This window comes from Arachis stenosperma, chromosome 4 (genome assembly GCF_014773155.1).
Source record: "Arachis stenosperma cultivar V10309 chromosome 4, arast.V10309.gnm1.PFL2, whole genome shotgun sequence".
In the NCBI taxonomy this organism is placed as follows: domain Eukaryota; kingdom Viridiplantae; phylum Streptophyta; class Magnoliopsida; order Fabales; family Fabaceae; genus Arachis; species Arachis stenosperma.
Window position 1 is genome coordinate 149,006,892 of NC_080380.1, and position 18,141 is coordinate 149,025,032.

Here is an 18,141-nt window from a genome sequence, read left to right on the forward strand (position 1 = left end):
AAATTCAATAACAAAATATCAGATCTCATATACTTGTTATTTTTCTAGTTATATATATTTATGTAATTTTATATTGGAATGCATTAATTAAAACTGTTATTTTAAAAGTACGATATGAATATAATAAATTAATAATAGCCCTATATATATATATATATATATATATATATATATATATATATATATAATTACCCAATTAACATTTTGTGCTATATATACTAAGATATAAACATATAGAATGGGTGGGGAAGGACTAATTAATAAGACTTGTCATACTTCATTAAGCTCTTGATATTGATTTATTAATCATCTTCATCATCAATCATCAAAAGTTTAATTTCCATACTATACATGTGAATTTAAATTCCTTTTACATTATAATAATAAGGTATTGTCATATAGATAAAGTTTTTATTTTAAATATTTATATGAACTTAGAGATATAGTAGCATCTAATTAGATATAAGTATATGAATTATCTCACAATACACAGGAATTTTTATAAATTTATTACATCATTAACGCATAAGAGCTCAAGTACATAGAATTAAAATTTGTCAAGATGCACTTGGTTAGCTAGGCCTCTAATTTCTTATTAGTTTTTGAGGGAAAATGTATGAATTTAATGTGATGAATGAATTAAGGAAGATGATAGAGGGTTTCCGTATTGGGTATAGTTAGGCTTCATTCCTTCACTTCAATTTTTGGTATATTGGAACCAAAATGTGGCCTAAGGAACCATGCATGAAAGAGGCACGAGTCTCTTTCTTTCATTGTCTTATTTTCTTATGTTGTTTGATGGGAATAAAGTTTTTTCCTCCATACCCATCTCCTAAAAATAGTGACAAGCATGCTAGATTAAGTTTCCATTTTATACTTTTTCTTTTTCTCTTTGGTTCTGATGACACAAGATTTTTGGTGAATGAGATTCGTTATTCTGGCATGGAAAGCATTGATATTTAGTTTCTTTTCTTATTTTGAACATCATCATCACACTTATTCACACAGTGTGAAGAAAGAAGAAACAACCACACTCATATCTGAGAGAAGTGAACTGTTGAAAGTTTCAAAACAACTTCTTTATCAGTTAACGTCACTGTTAATTCTTCAAGTACTTGTCTATTGTAACTGATCTATGGAAGCTCCAATTTCAATGGGGACTCCAAGAGGAAGAGCAAGTGGAAGAGGAAGAGGAAGAGGAGGAGGAGTTCTTCTTCTTCTTCCATGTTCTGTTGCATTTTTCTTGTTTTTTATCACTGCAACTGCTTTGCTTTCTCCCAAAGGAGTAAACTTTGAAGGTAAAAATTGAAACTTTTTCCTTCATATATGAGCTCAGTATGCAGAATTATGAAATGGGGTGGTGTCTTATTTCTCTATATATCTATATCTCTTTAATGCAGTTCAAGCTTTAATGGGGATAAAGAACTCACTGGTGGATCCTCATGGTGTTTTGGATAATTGGGATTCTGATGCTGTTGATCCTTGTAGCTGGACTATGATTACTTGTTCTGCAGAGAACTTGGTGATTGGATTGTAAGTTTTTTCTTCATAATCTTCTATTTGAAGTAGAAAAACCAAAACAAGTGTTGAAGTACTAGTTTCTTTGGTTCAAATTGATTAAAATGTTTCCTGAAAATGAAGTTTGGTTTTGCCTTGTGTAGGGGTACTCCAAGTCAATTTTTATCTGGTACTCTTTCTCCAACCATAGGAAACTTAACCAACCTTCGGATTGTGTAAGTAATTAATCACAATCAGAAAAACACTACAGTATCATTAATTTGATGATTGAAGCTTACAAATTTAGATGAGTGTTCTGGTTTTTTAACTGCTTTTTTGTTTTCTTTTTCAGGATGCTTCAGAATAACAACATAACTGGACCAATCCCTTCAGAGTTGGGAAAACTACCTAAGCTTCAAACTCTTGATCTCTCTAATAACTTCTTCGGTGGTGAAATTCCCCCCTCACTTGGTCACTTGAGAAGTTTGCAATACATGTAAGCTCATTATATCATATGAGCTAAGATTTTTGGAAGCTTATAGTCTTTGATTTTAATGTCTAACTGCTCAAGAGTTTAATTTGCTTAAACTGTTTTCAGTAGGCTCAATAATAACAGTCTTCATGGTGAATTGCCAGAATCATTGGCTAATATGACACAGCTTGCTTTTCTGTAATATTCATTGAACTCTTTCTTTGGTTTCTTTTTGTGTATTAATAATTCTGTTTTTAAAGTTTTCTCTTATTCTAATCATGGTTATCTTGTTTTTGTGATTATCAATTTCAGTGACTTGTCCTACAACAACATCAGTGGCCCTATACCAAGAATTTTAGCTAAATCCTTCAAGTAATAAATCTCGTTTTCTTGATTATATGGTGTATTTGTTTCTAATAGGCTTCAAGAAACCAAAAATTCAATACTAACACAAGAGAATGTTCTTATTTTTTTTGTTAATGTTTTTTCAGCATTGTTGGAAATCCCTTTGTTTGTGCAACTGGAAAAGAACCAAACTGCCATGGCATGCTCATGCCAATGTCCATGAACTTAAATAGCACTGAAGGTAACAATAAGATCTCTCAAGAGTTTCATCTTTTTTTCGAATTATTAATTGTGAAATTGTGTCATTATTTTCATACTGACATCAATATAAGTGAATGACAAGAAACTCAATGTATGACTACTATATGCAGGTGATGAGGGAGGATATAGTAGAGGAGCAAGAGCTGCTTTTGGCAAGAATCCAAGTGGAGCACCTTATTATGTTGGAATAAGTGATCTATCTACAGGAAGAAGTAGAAGAAGAAGAGGAGGAGTTCGGCATCCACCTCCACCTCCTCGTCCTAGTGCTGTTGGCTCCTCCTCCTACAAAAGCTTGCATAAACTCCTTCTTCTCTGTTATTTAGTATTAACATTGTAATTAGAAAATTTGATATATATGAGTAAGAGAAGAGCTTGGGAGGAGTAATCAAATCCTATGTATATACTCTTGTTAGTACTATATATATACACTCTTTGTTATATTCATTTAATTATTCTCTCGTTTAAATTCATGTTATATGTATTAAAAAATAACTATATAAAATACATATTAAAACAACATATATATTAAAATTCTTGCACCTGTTCAAATAAAAAGGAGAATGAAGAAAAAATGTTCATTTATTCATTGAATGATGAAATAGGTATGCTATATGTCAGTTATATTCTTAACTCAACAAATATTAGTATTATATTCATTGTGCTGGTTAGATTGTATTAGTTTTAAAAAGTATATTTAAAATTCGATCCAATTCATCCGATTTGTTAAAAATATAATCTGAATAAATTTAAATTAGTGCAAGTTTAATCAATTAAATTGAATTGAATTAAATTGAATGAGCAATTTAATTTAAATCGGTTTACATTTGAACACTGACACCAAACTCCTCATATTATCACTATTGCTGATAAGCCAGCACAATTATCTATGTCACAGAATTTGGTATAGCTAACAAAAGTTACATATGAAGGTAATCAAAAAGTTCAGATAGGTAGCAAGTGAGCTCACACCAAAATATCAGAAAGACAAAGAAAACAGTGATTGATTTCTTTGATGAACTATGAGTAGTAAGTATGCACTATACAAAAATGTACTGTTGAACAGAAACATCTTATGATACTGTGGTTCTTCATTAATCAAACAGACCTACATAAAAATATAAAATACACTAGCAAGAAAAAAAGGAAAGAAAAAAGAAATGGAAAAGGATCTAGGATTTGATAATGCTCTGTAAATTAACATTATCCAGATGTTGGAAGGAAATCAAAAGTAGGAGTCAAGATGTGTATAGGAATGCCTCCTATTATACTGTAGCAAGCTTGCATAAGTCCTATCCCAGATTCCAATATACATACACTCATCATCAGGACTAAGAGTAACACCAGAAATTTCTCCGAAGAAATCGATCTCTTGCCTTTCACTGTAATCTGCCTTCGTACTATAAACATGCACAAAATCTGCAGGCTCAGCGACCACCATGAATTGACCATCAGCCGAAAATCGAATAGACCGGGTTGCTCCAAGATTACCGACTAGAACGGCAACTGGAGATGATAAGTTTCTTACATCCCATACTCTGCAAGTCTTATCCTGATTCCCCGTTGCAAAGACATGTCCGTCAGGATGCCATGCAGAAGCAAAGGAGTAGTCTCGATGACCAACGAGAGATGAGACGGTCTAAAATAATAATCAAACAATTCACAAAGATGTCAGTTGAAGCTGCTTCCTTACTCTTGGCACAATATGAAGTGATGACATAGTATTCACTTTCACTATATCTGTCTATACTACATAGCAATTGTAACTTCATAGCAACTTGAAGGATTTGATCCATTGCAAGGAAAATCAAAATACCATCAACCAGGACAAAATCAATTGAAAAGTCCAATAAATAAATACATAATGATATGAACTATGTACCTTCCCATTGTGATGATCCACTAGCAATCCATCTAGATGATCTCCAACAACAATCATTAGCTTACGGTCTGGACTGATTGAGGTGTGCTGCATCAAAAGCAGAGAGTTAGGAATCAAGTTCATACAAAATTGCGATCAAAACTAACTCAAACAGTTGAAGTTCATGGTGAAGCAAGAAAACTCATATAAGATAATCTGATGAACATAGATGGAAGTATAACTAGTGTGTGAGCTGAGAAGTAATTAAAAACAAGAGATGACATGAAAAAAAATAAGTTGCATCAGTTAGAATACTGAAAGAGTGCTCACATTAACTGCCCAAGGGAACTGAGTGTGATTCAAAAGCTGGAAGCTTTCTACGTCATACTCTCTCACGCCACAATCATTATTGGAAGCTACAAAGTGAGTTGCACCGCTGCAAAAGTTTTCATGTCAAACAATGCTCCAGGGTGAATGGACAGTTCAGTATGATACTCAAAATATGGCATATAATACCTCGAGCTGTCATATATGTCAATTGCATTTGTTATAGCATTATCATCGTGAGTGACTCTCGTACAAAAGCTTACTCCCTTCTTGTCCAAAAACTGCATTCAATATAAGCATTATAAACTCTGATCAATAAATTCCTAAGAGCAAAACTGGAAAAACAGTATGTACAGCCAATACAATTGGCAGCCATGAACAAGATGACACCACTATCAAGAGAAACAGGGAAAACTATAACCAAAAGCACAGAAAAATGAATATATGTAACCCATACACTGATAATAATTCATACAGCTTGGCATTAAATATATGACCAGTTAAAAGAATAGTAAAGGAGTAATCCTCAATGAATAGATAGAGTGACCTCATCTTTAATGAAGTATCAAGAGGCCAAAACAGCTATGCATATAATGAAGTCCCAAAGCATGTCGACTCACCTTACAAGTAAGTTCTCCTTGGAAGCCTCCGGCGACAAGAAAATTATCCTTGACAGCCAGAGTACTAATCTGGGTCTGTGAGAATCCTTCCAACAGACTTCCTGCATGTTTCTACAAAACCAAAGGATGCATAGTGTAAAGGACAAAACTATTAATGTATATGCAACTAAAGCTAAAATCATGAATATTGAACAAAGTTGTGTAAGAGATTTCATTACCTCACTTGGGGCTACGTGTCCAGCAAAATTTAATATCTCCGACAAATTGCCACTTAATGATGACCAATGCATGACCGAGTAATTGGAGATAAGGTAGACATCGTGTTTTGAAGTAGCCCATACTAAGTTTCTCAACTGAATCCCACAAAAAATGAAACAAATCATCACTCATTAGGCTTGAAAAGTAATTAATAAACTGCCCAAACCTACATCAATAAAACCATATGCTAAAAAAAGAAGCAACAATAGAGTGTTAAATGCAAATTGATAAATGTTTGAATCTTTATGTATATAGCAACAAAAACAACTTTAATCCAATTTCTATAACATACCGGTACAGCATTCAAAGGGCTAGAGAAAACAATAATAGATTTGAAGATCATCGGTTTTGTTTCCTCAATAATGAAATACCAACAAGTGAAATAAAATCATATGAAGAAATGCAGCTGTACAAGACAAGACTGCCAAACAAGTACTGCAGAACCACCGAATATTATGTATATATTGAATCTATAGCAGCTTATATCTTCCACAACTGGTTAATTAGTGGCTTTCATCAAGAATTACATTCATTTTTTAACTTTTCAGCCATGTAATCTCATCAAGCAACACTACAATACTTATCAACAATACAACAAACATAATAGGAATAAAATCAAGTAGCAACAAGGTTCGAGCACCATGTGAAAAATCAAACAAACCTGAAAATGAAGGATGGTAGGTTTAACCATTCTTGTATTATAGAAAAAGTCATAGTATTTTCCACCCTTCACAGACCCTTTGCAATCCTGAGAGACAAAGAAACAAAATTTACTTCTGCATCTTTCCCTGCGCCCCATAATCCCAAAGGAAAAGGGTTTGATAAAACAAAAAATATTAAAAAAAAAAAAGAAACCTCATTTACAGCATCCCCAGAAGCAGGAATATTCTCATAATTCTTATACTGTTCAAGCCTTGTAACTCTGTAACTATCTCTTGATATGTTCAATCTATCCCACTGAATACCCTGAATGTCTTTTCCCTTCCTTGCTTGTGCAGCTGATGTATCAGTTACCTTAGTGAGCTGCAACAATCATCAAACACCTTATGAGCATGAAAACAAATACCGCCCTTTTTCTCTTAAATAAACAAATTAAAAAAAAAAGGTTTCTATATGAGCTCGATGAATAACTGAAAGGGTTCAAAGAAAGAGAAACAGAAAAACAAAAGGGGTTACCATCTCATACTCATCAAGAGCATCATCGTCGGCAACACCACCATCAGCATGGCTGTTTTCGTCCATTTCATCAAAGAAATCTTCTTCTTCTTCCATGGCATCAAATGGGTACAAGTGATTGTAGGACATGGTGCTGTGAGTGCCTTCAAGTTCAAAGCTTGGGCCTACTTTAGCACTTGCACACTGTGGTTGGTTTTTGGGCAACAGCATTAATAGAAAACTATGTTCTAAATAATAATAAAAAAAATAGTATTTTCACATTCTATTTTTTTTTACCAAATATATGAGATTTGAACCCACAACTTCTTAATTGAGTATGAAAAAATTATACCATTTAAACAATTACTCATTGATAATTTCACATTCTACTTACTTTAAAATCATTTGCCAAAAGATATTTATACTTATAATTCATAGAAAAAATATCTAGAGTAATTTTAGTATCGAAGTTGAAGTTCCTAATTTACCCTTTCTAATAATAATAATAATATCTCTAGTTTATACTAATATTCGATATATAAGATTATAAAAATAAATTATTCTCTAATTTAGCAAATAATTATATTAGTTAAAAAAACTAAAATTAATAGATACAATATAAAAACAAAAAATTGTATAAATTATTTGCTTAAAAAAGTATTATTTAAAATAAAAATATTTTATATACTCTAAAAAAATACTAAATTAATTCTTATGTATGTAATTATGTATATATTTATATATATTAATTTATATATTTTAGCAAAATAATTAAATATATAATAAATAAATAATTAAATTTGTTTATAATAAACAAAAAAATATTTATAAGATATTAAATATATAATTTTATATATAATAATTAATAACAATTGATATTTAGTATATGAATAAATAATTGTATTTAAAATGATGGATATTTTTAAAAGAAAGAACTAATAAATATTGTTTACTAGTTTTTTTTTTTAAAACTGAACCAAACTGCACTGCACGCGATCACTCTTAATAACTAAGCAAGCAAGTAAGTGGCAAAAATGAAATAAAATGAGAAGATAAGATGAGAGAATGTGGGGTAAAGCAGGAGATTTTGGTATAATACCATAAGGCACGCAATGGGAATTATAGCTTTGCGAATTGCGATGGAAAAGAATGAATGAATGAATGTAAAAAAGGGAAAGGAATGAGGAAGCATGTGTTAGTGTTATTGTTATGTGTGGTTGAAAAGAGAGATGATGACCCCTCTTGTGGGGCACTTGAATGGGTCTTGTGATGTCTTACTCTTACTTTTTAGTTTTTTCTTTCTACACTCATCAAATATTTGTGGCCCCCACTAATTTATATTAGTAGTAACATTATTATATAAGGTCTTATATACGTTCCTTATCATGATTTCATTTTTTATTATTTCTCGTTGCTATCTTGTGTTCGTCTTTTCATGCCAAGTTTGAAGCATGAAACATTGTTAGTTGGTTTTATAATAATTCATGTTAGTGGTGAAGTATCGTCTAGGTAAATTACACAATATTATATATATAATTGTAATAGATCCATATCGAGAAAAATGTGAGGAGTAATTTATCTTTCTAGATACTAATTTAGTTTTTTAATAGATTTTGCATCAAGTTGACTTGAACAAATAGAAATAGAAATTCTTAAACTATGATGATGTTAAAAGAGGTGTTGTCTGCCATTTAGATTTCTATAAATAGAATTTGGAGGGGAAAAAAGGAAAAATTCTTCTTAAGGACACCTAACAAGAGTTAATTATTAAATGAGATTATTTATATTTAAATTATTAAGAAGGATGTATTGGGAAAATATTTAAGTAGAAGAATCGAATTTATATTATAAATAAGCAACAATATCTTTATATTAATTTTCTCGATTTTTTTTCCTTCTTCGACTTCAAAATTGTATAATCAATCCTTTTTTGTTTTTTTTTTTCTTGCAAGGAATCATATATATGAGTAGAAGTTGCATGAGATACACAGATAATTAAAGTTATCATTTAAAAGTAATTAAAGTATTATTTTATCAATTATATCAAATGTATATAAAAATCAATTATTAATATAAAATATACATTGAGATACAAAATATATATTAAAAATAAATTAAACTATATATAAATTTATCCATTAAAAAATTATATATGTATTTATATACAAATATATAACATTTTTTATTTTTATTTTACTATTTTATCATTTTTTTATTTTAGAAAATCCATATAATTCTCCATACAAATGTTTCAAATCATCTTTCACGTTCTGCCTGAACCACCACATTTAGAGTATTATTATCTATTATCTATATCTATCTATAATTTCTTTAAATATTTTTAAATAAATCCTTACAAATTTAAATATAAATAATCTCTTTAATAATTAAACCTTATAAATGGTCCTTAAAAGTAATTTATTTATGTTCCGAAATTTCTTTTGGAAAGATTAGTATGGAGTTGACTAAAAGTGATGTAAAAGTAAAACAGTAAAAGAGAGCTCTCTAGATAAGGATGGCTCCGCTAATGATACCTCATACCTAGATATTTAGTTGATTACGAACCGTGAATGTTTCGGTTGCTTGTGAGAGTAGCAATCTGTTATTGAATTACATTTATTTTGACTTGGAACTTTAGATTTGGCTTTAATAATAATTGGAAGCTTCTACACAGCAATATTCACAACCACGAGATATTAAAATACATACATTTTATATATCTCGTATGCGGCCGCCGCCAATCTAGAACATGAGACTTTTAGGGTGAATGATCTTTGGAGTTGAACTACCATATTGAATTGAATTGAGGACTAAAATAAATCAAGTGGGGGTATCTTTAGAAACATGACCTGAATCTATGCTACAAATTAAATGAAATTACAGAAAAAATTACACTAACTGTGGATGAATTTTTCACAGCTTCTTTTAGCTTTGAATTTGATTTATGTAAGGATAACATGAATTTCAATTACACAAGGGGAATACAAATCTCAAACTCTCAATTGACACAAACAGAAAATTAGACTTGAGCATGAAGATTTCCCTCAATAAGCAATCTTTTGCATATAATACAGAAATCTGAAACAACTACCCCAAAACAATATTATGTAGGATCAATATGTTTTTTTAGCTGGGATCCAATGCTTCACTGTCCTTATTCATCTTGTACATATCTCGTTACTTTATTGTCTAGAGTAGTTCAAATTTTTTGGCCATAGCAGTCAATTTTATCTACCAGGATATGTTTGGTTCAGGGATAAAAATGGAGTGGAAATTTTCATGGATGACCTCCACGTATCCTCATTTTGCAGACTAACTAACCACATACTAGTAATGCTCATAATTTGACAATGAACATTTTAGAAGATGAACTCTTCACGAGTGATGAAAACTTTGCTAGAGGATGGAGGTGATTTCCACAATGTGTTTCTCCTCTAACTTAAACTTCAAGCACCTGTAATAATGTGTAGATCTACAAAGGTTTCACTTTACATACCTCAACGACAAATCCACAATCCATGAGCAATAGTAGCCATGCTCTCTGCTGTTCGGAGAGACGATCCCTTGGGCCTTTCACTTCAACAAGCTTGGCTTCACCGCTGTATTCTCCATTGAAACGCCATAGCAGCAAATCAGGCATTCCACTAGACCAGCTCCGATAGTCTTGAGCAAGAAGTTCACAAAGAGAAGCCAAACAATGGCCCCCGACGCAAGTAACAGCAGCACGTAGCTCGTGTAAGGTATGGCGGTCCCAATTAACCCCTCTACAAGCCGTTCCATTATGGGTTTCCCATGACTTGATTAGATATTCCTCAGCCATGCCATCGCGAATTTTCTGCAGATGGGATTCTATGCTACTCTTTCTCACTGAATAAAAGCCATCAGTACCCAAATCCAAAGGAGCATTCTGTAAATTCAAAGACATTTTATCGGTTTAATAAGCAAACCTATATGCGGTTTTATAATAAATAGACAATACAAAGTGCCCAACACCACAAATTATTAAGTAAAAATCAGTAGGGTTAATCACCAGAGGTGACAATTACAAAAGGAATATACATGGTGAAGCAAAACGTAGCAGTAGAATATATATACAGCATCATGTTAGGAAAAAATGGAAGTTTGATTCATCTTAAAATTATAAAAAAATATGTACCTGAAATCTAGTATAGAAGACATTTGGCACATCAGCAAATATGACATCCCACATTAGAAGCCCAAAAATGGTTAACCAAATGCCACTCTCTGTGTGGACACCTTGCCATCCACCTCCTTCCCCGGCATAATAATACAAAGCAAGTTCTTCAACTCCACATTGCTCCCCCTCTTCATTGTAGAACCTGCTCTTTGCTCCCAAATCAGAATTTATGGGTCTCCCTTGAACATAAACCTGAACCATTATAGCAGTCACAAAGACAATGAGTGACAAGGTCATTAATGATTAATTTGACTTGATATGCAACAAGCAAAAAGTAAATCAGAAATCAGAACCATGGAATAATAAAATAAAGCAATTACCTCAGGGATCTTCCTCATAGCAGACCTTGAAAAACTAGGAACTTTCCATCGCCTTGGTGGTTTTCCTAAGCGAACAACTCGCCTTTGCAATGCCATTCTTGAACCAGCACGTATCCAGGGATCCGACAACCCATTTTCAGCAACTTGAAGGCTCTCCTCAGTGTAGCCAAGGTGCTCTAGGTCAACTGATAACCTCAATGTCCAATACCCTCTTCTTACATCACAAGTGAAACAATTTAGCAGCCACTTTAGTAAGTCAATTGCATCCCTATACCTGGGAAACAGACACCACTCCTATCAACATCAGTGGAAAAGAGTTCACTAAATCAACTGCAACATGGTCATGTCTATGTAACCACTAACCACTAATAACAGTTACACGCTCCACATATTATGCATACTGCAGAAGCAAGAAGACTCCCCATGAGCACAAATGTTTAATATTAATTCTAGTAGCTGGACTGTTGAACATAATTATGCCCATCAAAAAACTATGGAAGACATTTGCTAAACATCAAATTATCTTAAGATGAAGGATAACGCAGGGGTAATTATTCCAATCATAAGTTTTTTAAGACTTGTAGCCAAAGCCCAACAAATTCATATAGGTTTTATGTGCAGCAACATTATACATTCATTTTGCCTGAATCCAGATTAGATTACCTAAATAAAATACCTGCGTTCTTGCTCAAGAAAGGATATCCCTAATATGACGACCTTGGAGTAAACCCATGATGCAGTAAATAAATGGCGGATTGTAATTACAGATTCAGAGGTCAAGTACTGGATGGGTAAAGCAGCAGATACATGAGATTCAGCAATCTTTATACACCTCAACACTGTGTCAGTTCTATTTGCACCAAGAGCTTCATCCATAATCTGGGCCACTTCAATGGCCTGCATAACTAATGTCATACAAAATAGCAGAAGAAACAGAAGGCCATTAGCATATCTGAACTCAGACATGTACCTCTTCATATGAGAGCAGATCCCTGCGACTTGAAAAAACTGACTCCGATAAGATGCAGTTGTAAGTTGGATACTTCACTTTCCCCATATCAACCAACAGAAAGGATGAGAGATCCTGCTCTCCATTTAAGAAGAAAAGTCTCTGAAGAAGCAATACCATTTACATCAGACATAAACTCAATGAACTTTATTCTGCAATTAAGTAATAGAAACAACAGATGCACCTCAGTACGCCATATGAGAGATTCAGCTTTTGAAGAAATTCTAACACAGGAGCCAGTTCTACTCATAATCATAATGGATAGGCCAGGCCTGATCCAAACAAAAACCAGGTGTTAAATCAAATAGTAATTTAGTCACAGTATGGATATTATATGTTTGAATACCATAGTCCATCTGCATATGTAGAAACCAGAGATGACACGAGATCTTGCTTCTTCATCCCACGACCACAACTCTAAGACATCAATAGAATATAATTAATTCATAGATAGCCCATGCGAGAACTTATTTATTTGTGGGACAGAGCAAATTACACATGGGAGATGCATTACCTCCTGGCTAATACTACTGTACTAACACATAAATAGAGAAAACACAACAGAATGTTCAAATGTTTGGCCCGTATCTGTCCACATGGTATCTTTGACTATGTAGTCATCAGAAGCCAATCATCAATTTCGGAGCACACCTATGGAAACAACCATATTTAGGAGGATCCATCCAAAGTGCTCCACATACTTATAAAAGAACGCACATGGATATAGTCTATTCATGATATCATGGATCTTAAAGTAGCAATTTATTTCTAACCTTTTCAAGCATACGCCAAATTTCGCGTAGCTCAGAGACGGATAGTGTATTCAAGATATCACTCACATCACTTTCAGACAGTTGATGTGCTTCTTCCATAGAACACATATATCCCTTCTCTGAAAATAAATCGTACAAAAAATGCAGGTACAAAAGTGGTAGTAAGAAGAGCTTGGAGTATAGATAGAGAAACAATAAATATCATACTAATTAATTATATATAATTACCATCGAGTTCCTTGACTGCCTTGTGAACATCCATTATTTCAGGATATGATATACTAGACATGCGAAACCAAGGACCTGCATTATAACCATATATCAATAACATATGAACTTTGAAAAACAAAATAACAACATTATTAGCCAGGCAAGCAATTTACAACATGGGTATATAAAATTACATCTAGAAGAGCATCTACGCATATAGACAATAAAATCAAACTATGTTACAGGTGCATAAGATGCATCTCCTTTGGAAACTTAGGTAGAGTAAAATACTCATTGATTTTTACATATTTGAGACATCCCTGACCAAGGATATGTTGCAGAAGAAAACTGTTTCAATCTGTTTATGCCCCTTTTGGTTTTCAGACGATTTTTGTAACAAAGCTCCAACATGAGCAATTAAAAAGCTAAACTCCGTATATGGGTTCATTTCTCCAAGAAGGTTCTACCTTTTCACCATGGTTAACAAGCCTACATATATTTTGGAACTACTATCCCCCATTTAACAGAAATTATAGGGAAAAAAAGAGAAAATCAAGTAATCAGCTACAGAAGACGGCAACTTATAACAAAAAGGAGAAGTTAAAATTATGAATATCCAAATAATGAATGAGAAGTTGGTAAAATTAGAAATAGTCAAATAACCTTTTCTGGTGTATAGCCGAATAAAGAGCCTCTGACTGTCATTTGAGAGTAAAGTGAATGACTCTGTCAATGGATGAGACATGTTTAAACTATCTGATGAAAAGGTTGAAAGAAAAGGTAAGTCTCAACAATTAATATTAATACCCAGATAGGTTTTTTCATCTTCTGTTAGAAGGTGAATATTATTTCTTAACACCTCTTGTAGCATAAGACAAAAATTCAGCTGATACTTTGCAGATTGAGGTGGATTCCTGCTTACAGATTGAGCTTTTCTCCATAAGCAATTAAATGTCTCATCTCCGTAGTTTCTTTCACCATCCGATGTTCTCTGGAGTCGAATTGGGACATTTTCAAGAGAATTTTCAGGAACAGAAATGACACTTCCCTGGAACAAATCCCAATGAGTACAATTATGAGAACATGAAGCAAGTATTTCAACAAAATTTACTATTGGCTCCTCAAGTTCAGATAGATTTGTTAATATTTCAAATTTGAGCTCAAACTGTTTACCAGAAAATGAAAGCCATACTCGCCAACTAGAGGAGATATATATTGTGCTAGCTCACGGGGGAGAAAACCTAATAACTTACAGCCTGCAGAATCCGAAGAAACAACCTGAGCCCAAAAGGAGTAACCAGTTACTTAAATTTGTACATAGTGGATAATTTAGTAAAATCAGAAGCAACACTATTAAGTCAGATAATCTGATCCTACATGATATGATGGGTGACGTGATAAGATGGAGTACTTGATTGTGGCATGTGCTCCATTTGTGCATAAAAGAAATATCCATCAAATATATTGAACATAAAAAGTTGCAAACCTTTATGGCATTGGAATCCTTGACATTATGAGGATCTCTTGAAAGAGCAATGGTAAGACCAGGAGATATCTCCTCACGATCAGCATATCTCCGGCCAACAATAAAAGTATCAAGTGTAGCTTCAAATGTGTCAGGCTTACAATCATCCATCGGCAATTCAGCCATCTCATTCTTCGGGCAAAAGGATGAGCTGCTAACCATACAATCAATCTCGCTATCAATGAGCAGGTTTTCCTTTCCAGTCAATTCTTCAGATTCACTATCCTCAATTTCTTCCCGAGCAACTGTTTCAGGTGGTGACAGTGGTACAATACCCGGATTGTTTGACTCAACCAACTCATCAGGAACAATTTTGACTTTGGATAATACAGGGCTGAAGTTTAACTGAAGGAGGGTGCGTTGAGTTAGTTTTCGCTTAGTTCCTCGCAACAGACAAGCATCTGAGAAACATAAACCGACATGAGACCTTCACACTTGCAGGATATTCAAAGTTCAATCAATCAAGCAACCAAATCAAAGACCCAAAATCAAAAACCACATACCCAGATGAGAATTGATCTCATTGTTATTCCCAGGAATCTTAGACCCACATACGGGACAATCTACAACACTACTTGAAGACAGTGCGTTCTCATGCTCATTATCCCCAAAAGACTTCAATCGTTTCAAGTCATCATCCTTCCCCAACTGAATTCCAGAACCGCTATTATCAGAACAAATATCAAAGCAGCTCTGAGAACAAGCAAATTAAAATAAGTTAAGAACAAACATTTGTATCTACATGACCAAATAATCAAATCATCATTCACCATAAAGTTGAAACTGCAAAGGCAAACGGAATTTAAGAACATGTTAAATTGTGAGATGCTACTTGTCTTGGGAGTTCAAAGTTCAAACAGTTGGTGGGCATTAATAGTTCATATTAGAAAGATAAAGGAAATGGAAAAGTGAGGTTATAGGATGGTATGCCTGGTTAGGAGGAAGAGTTTGGGAGAGAATGGAATGGCGATTGGGAAGGAAGCGACGCCGTTTTCCGATCAAACGAACCAAGCTTTCTCTTCCAGTCAGCATCTTAAATCGCCACTGAATTACAGCAACATCATCATGATCAAAGGTGAATAAAGCGCGCCGAAGAGTTTCAACTTTCAACCTTTCAGGAACCGAAGGAAATGAAAACCCTCACACCCTTTCCAGTTCCCGCGTACCAAACTTATATTTGCGCCAATTTTTTATAAATTTTGTCTGGAAGGTGTAATTTCTTTGGTAAAAATTCCAATTTTTAATTTTAGATATGGAAGGGAGAATTTGTAGTAAGTAATTATGGAGTATACGTGTGTTTTACGTAATTGGACGGTTCAATTTATAAGAGGTATAAAAAGCAGACCGTCTGATTTTTTAGAATACAAATCAGATCTTTTAATTTGTGTATTCCAAATTTTTAAAATTTTTTAAATACAACTCAGAAAAGTTTAATTTGTGTGCATCCCACCATTTTAAAAAACATCAAAAATTGCTATATTACAGTATATCACACATCTCATTTTTATATCTAAATTTTTTAGCCTAAAAATTCAACTTAAAGTGAAGTTGATGATTGAAAAAATTTGATTAAATTTTCATTTAGCACCTAAATTTTTACTAATTTTTTCTTTTTTTTGGAGAACAAATCAGTTATTTCATCATCTAAATCTATTATTTTTTTTCACAATAGTAGGTAATTTTTTTGGCAAGTAAAATGGAGATAATATATCTCACAATTTAACAATCTAATAATAATATATAATCTGAGATACAAGTCATATATAAAACTCGTCGATGGAATATATACTGTTTGATAATATTATTTACTTAGTTTTTAGTATAATCGATATACGTAATATGTAAAATTCTTGTTAAATTACTATTTGCGTTTATAAGACTAAATTAGCGAGCAGTTAAATAAATATGATACGACAATATTTAAAAATTCCAACTCCAACACCAACATGATACTATGAAGATTTATGATTATCATTATCATCATTATGAAATTATGTTATATTGTAATTAAGCACTTTAGTCCCCAAGATGGAGAACTAATATTTCAATTTATCTATCTATCTATCTATTCTTAATATATAAAAGTAGATACATAAGTTTACTTATATTATTCGTAAGACATTTTTCTCTTTCTACTAATGTTATGTCAGCAATATTATTTATTTGACAAAATTTTAGATTTAACCACTCAAAATTTGCCAAATCAACTATTATTTCTAAATCAGCAACAAATAAAATATACAAAAACATATACAAGTAATAAAAATATATGCAAATTAGGCTACAAAATTACCAATGACAATAATTAGAAATTAATAGTATCTAACTAAATTTATAATCAATATCCCTATATTTATTATATTTTACCATTATAAATATTACAATTAATTTATAACCCCAATAATTAATTTTTTAATTTTTATAAATAACTCATTAAATATAATAAACATCCATGTTACAAATGTCATAATAATCTTAATATATTAATCATAATAAATTTAATGTTACAAATATTCAAATTCCATACTATTTGAATTTCTTATATAAATCTCTTATCATTATTTATTCAAATAACATCAAATTAAGCACAAGAAATTTATTTTCAAACTACATAACATTTCAAACTTACTCAATAGAGCATCATTCTTTGAACAGTATCACCAAACAAATAGACAATTAGTTTATCAAAGTTTGCGTGGTTCGTCTATAGAAAACATTAACACCCACAAATGAAGAAGAGTTTCTTTACTTAGAAATGATTATATTAGATGAAAAGGTACAAAACAAACATATTTATTGTATTTTTAAATTGAACATTTCCCAACAAACTTTCTTTAATCTTTAATATATTTTAATTATTTTTAAGATTTTCAAAATTTATTTGCGTACAGATTAATCTTTTAAATTAAATGTTTGAGTTAGTTTTGATGGCAATTTCACATGAACTTGATTCCTAGCTATGTGCTTTTGATGCAGCACACCTCAATCAGTCGAGACCGTAAGCTAATGATTGTTGATGGAGATCATCTAGATGGATTGCTAGTGAATCATCACAATAAGAAGGTAGATAGTTCATATCATTATGTATTTATTTATTGGACTTTTCAATTGATTTTGTCCTGGTTGATGGTATTTTGATTTTCCTTGCAATGGATCAAATCCTTCAATTTGCTATGAAGTTACAATTGCTATGAAGTATAGACAGATATAGTGAAAGTGAATACTACATAGTCACTTCATATTGTGCCAAGAGTAAGTGAGATTGCAGGACCACAAGTTAGAATGATTTATCTCAACAACAGCATAGAAAAGA

General features: G+C 32.3%; 3 protein-coding genes across 4 annotated transcripts; 1 reads left to right on the forward strand and 2 right to left on the reverse strand.

Annotated features, from left to right (window-relative positions):
- The first annotated feature begins 997 nt into the window (after positions 1-997).
- LOC130975938 (protein NSP-INTERACTING KINASE 1-like) lies at positions 998-2,912 on the forward strand. Its single transcript, XM_057900653.1, has 8 exons — positions 998-1,298; positions 1,401-1,533; positions 1,662-1,733; positions 1,850-1,993; positions 2,096-2,167; positions 2,282-2,341; positions 2,461-2,555; positions 2,686-2,912. Exons 1-8 carry the CDS (start codon positions 1,136-1,138, stop codon positions 2,910-2,912), a joined length of 966 nt encoding a protein of 321 aa, XP_057756636.1. The 5' UTR covers positions 998-1,135.
- Positions 2,913-3,551: 639 nt separating this feature from the next.
- LOC130976452 (uncharacterized WD repeat-containing protein C2A9.03-like) lies at positions 3,552-8,000 on the reverse strand. Of its 2 annotated transcripts, none has more exons than XM_057901324.1 (10): positions 7,893-8,000; positions 6,815-6,997; positions 6,503-6,661; positions 6,300-6,386; positions 5,599-5,733; positions 5,381-5,491; positions 4,950-5,041; positions 4,764-4,869; positions 4,455-4,541; positions 3,552-4,211 (listed from the first exon to the last, which is right to left on the reverse strand). In XM_057901324.1, exons 1-10 carry the CDS (start codon positions 7,983-7,985, stop codon positions 3,798-3,800), a joined length of 1,467 nt encoding a protein of 488 aa, XP_057757307.1. In that variant the 5' UTR covers positions 7,986-8,000; the 3' UTR covers positions 3,552-3,797. The 2 variants fall into 2 exon arrangements, with proteins under 2 accessions (XP_057757307.1, XP_057757306.1); XM_057901323.1 differs by having other exon boundaries at positions 6,494-6,661.
- A 1,345-nt stretch (positions 8,001-9,345) lies between these two features.
- LOC130976803 (fanconi-associated nuclease 1 homolog) lies at positions 9,346-15,987 on the reverse strand. Its single transcript, XM_057901728.1, has 15 exons — positions 15,759-15,987; positions 15,332-15,521; positions 14,790-15,229; positions 14,477-14,581; positions 14,111-14,351; positions 13,967-14,029; positions 13,322-13,396; positions 13,094-13,212; positions 12,667-12,737; positions 12,505-12,592; positions 12,282-12,422; positions 11,988-12,208; positions 11,312-11,585; positions 10,950-11,183; positions 9,346-10,700 (listed from the first exon to the last, which is right to left on the reverse strand). The coding sequence occupies exons 1-15, from the start codon at positions 15,858-15,860 to the stop codon at positions 10,266-10,268; spliced, it is 2,799 nt and encodes a 932-aa protein (XP_057757711.1). The 5' UTR covers positions 15,861-15,987; the 3' UTR covers positions 9,346-10,265.
- Between the last annotated feature and the right edge of the window lie 2,154 nt (positions 15,988-18,141).

What these genes read in the sequence shown, in the direction of transcription:
- LOC130976803 (XM_057901728.1), bottom strand. Translation starts at nt 15,860, where the DNA reads ATGCTGACTGGAAGAGAAAGCTTGGTTCGTTTGATCGGAAAACGGCGT. An exon ending in AAACTCTTCCTCCTAACCAG is followed by an intron (nt 15,522 to 15,758) that starts GCATACCATCCT and finishes GCTTGTTCTCAG; the next exon opens with AGCTGCTTTGATATTTGTTC. An exon ending in TCTTCTATACTAGATTTCAG is followed by an intron (nt 10,701 to 10,949) that starts GTACATATTTTT and finishes TTGAATTTACAG; the next exon opens with AATGCTCCTTTGGATTTGGG.
- LOC130975938 (XM_057900653.1), top strand. Translation starts at nt 1,136, where the DNA reads ATGGAAGCTCCAATTTCAATGGGGACTCCAAGAGGAAGAGCAAGTGGA. An exon ending in TTGAGAAGTTTGCAATACAT is followed by an intron (nt 1,994 to 2,095) that starts GTAAGCTCATTA and finishes AACTGTTTTCAG; the next exon opens with TAGGCTCAATAATAACAGTC. An exon ending in ATGACACAGCTTGCTTTTCT is followed by an intron (nt 2,168 to 2,281) that starts GTAATATTCATT and finishes TATCAATTTCAG; the next exon opens with TGACTTGTCCTACAACAACA.
- LOC130976452 (XM_057901323.1), bottom strand. Translation starts at nt 7,985, where the DNA reads ATGCTTCCTCATTCCTTTCCCTTTTTTACATTCATTCATTCATTCTTT. An exon ending in TTCCCATTGCGTGCCTTATG is followed by an intron (nt 6,998 to 7,892) that starts GTATTATACCAA and finishes AACCAACCACAG; the next exon opens with TGTGCAAGTGCTAAAGTAGG. An exon ending in TGGATCATCACAATGGGAAG is followed by an intron (nt 4,212 to 4,454) that starts GTACATAGTTCA and finishes TTATTATTTTAG; the next exon opens with ACCGTCTCATCTCTCGTTGG.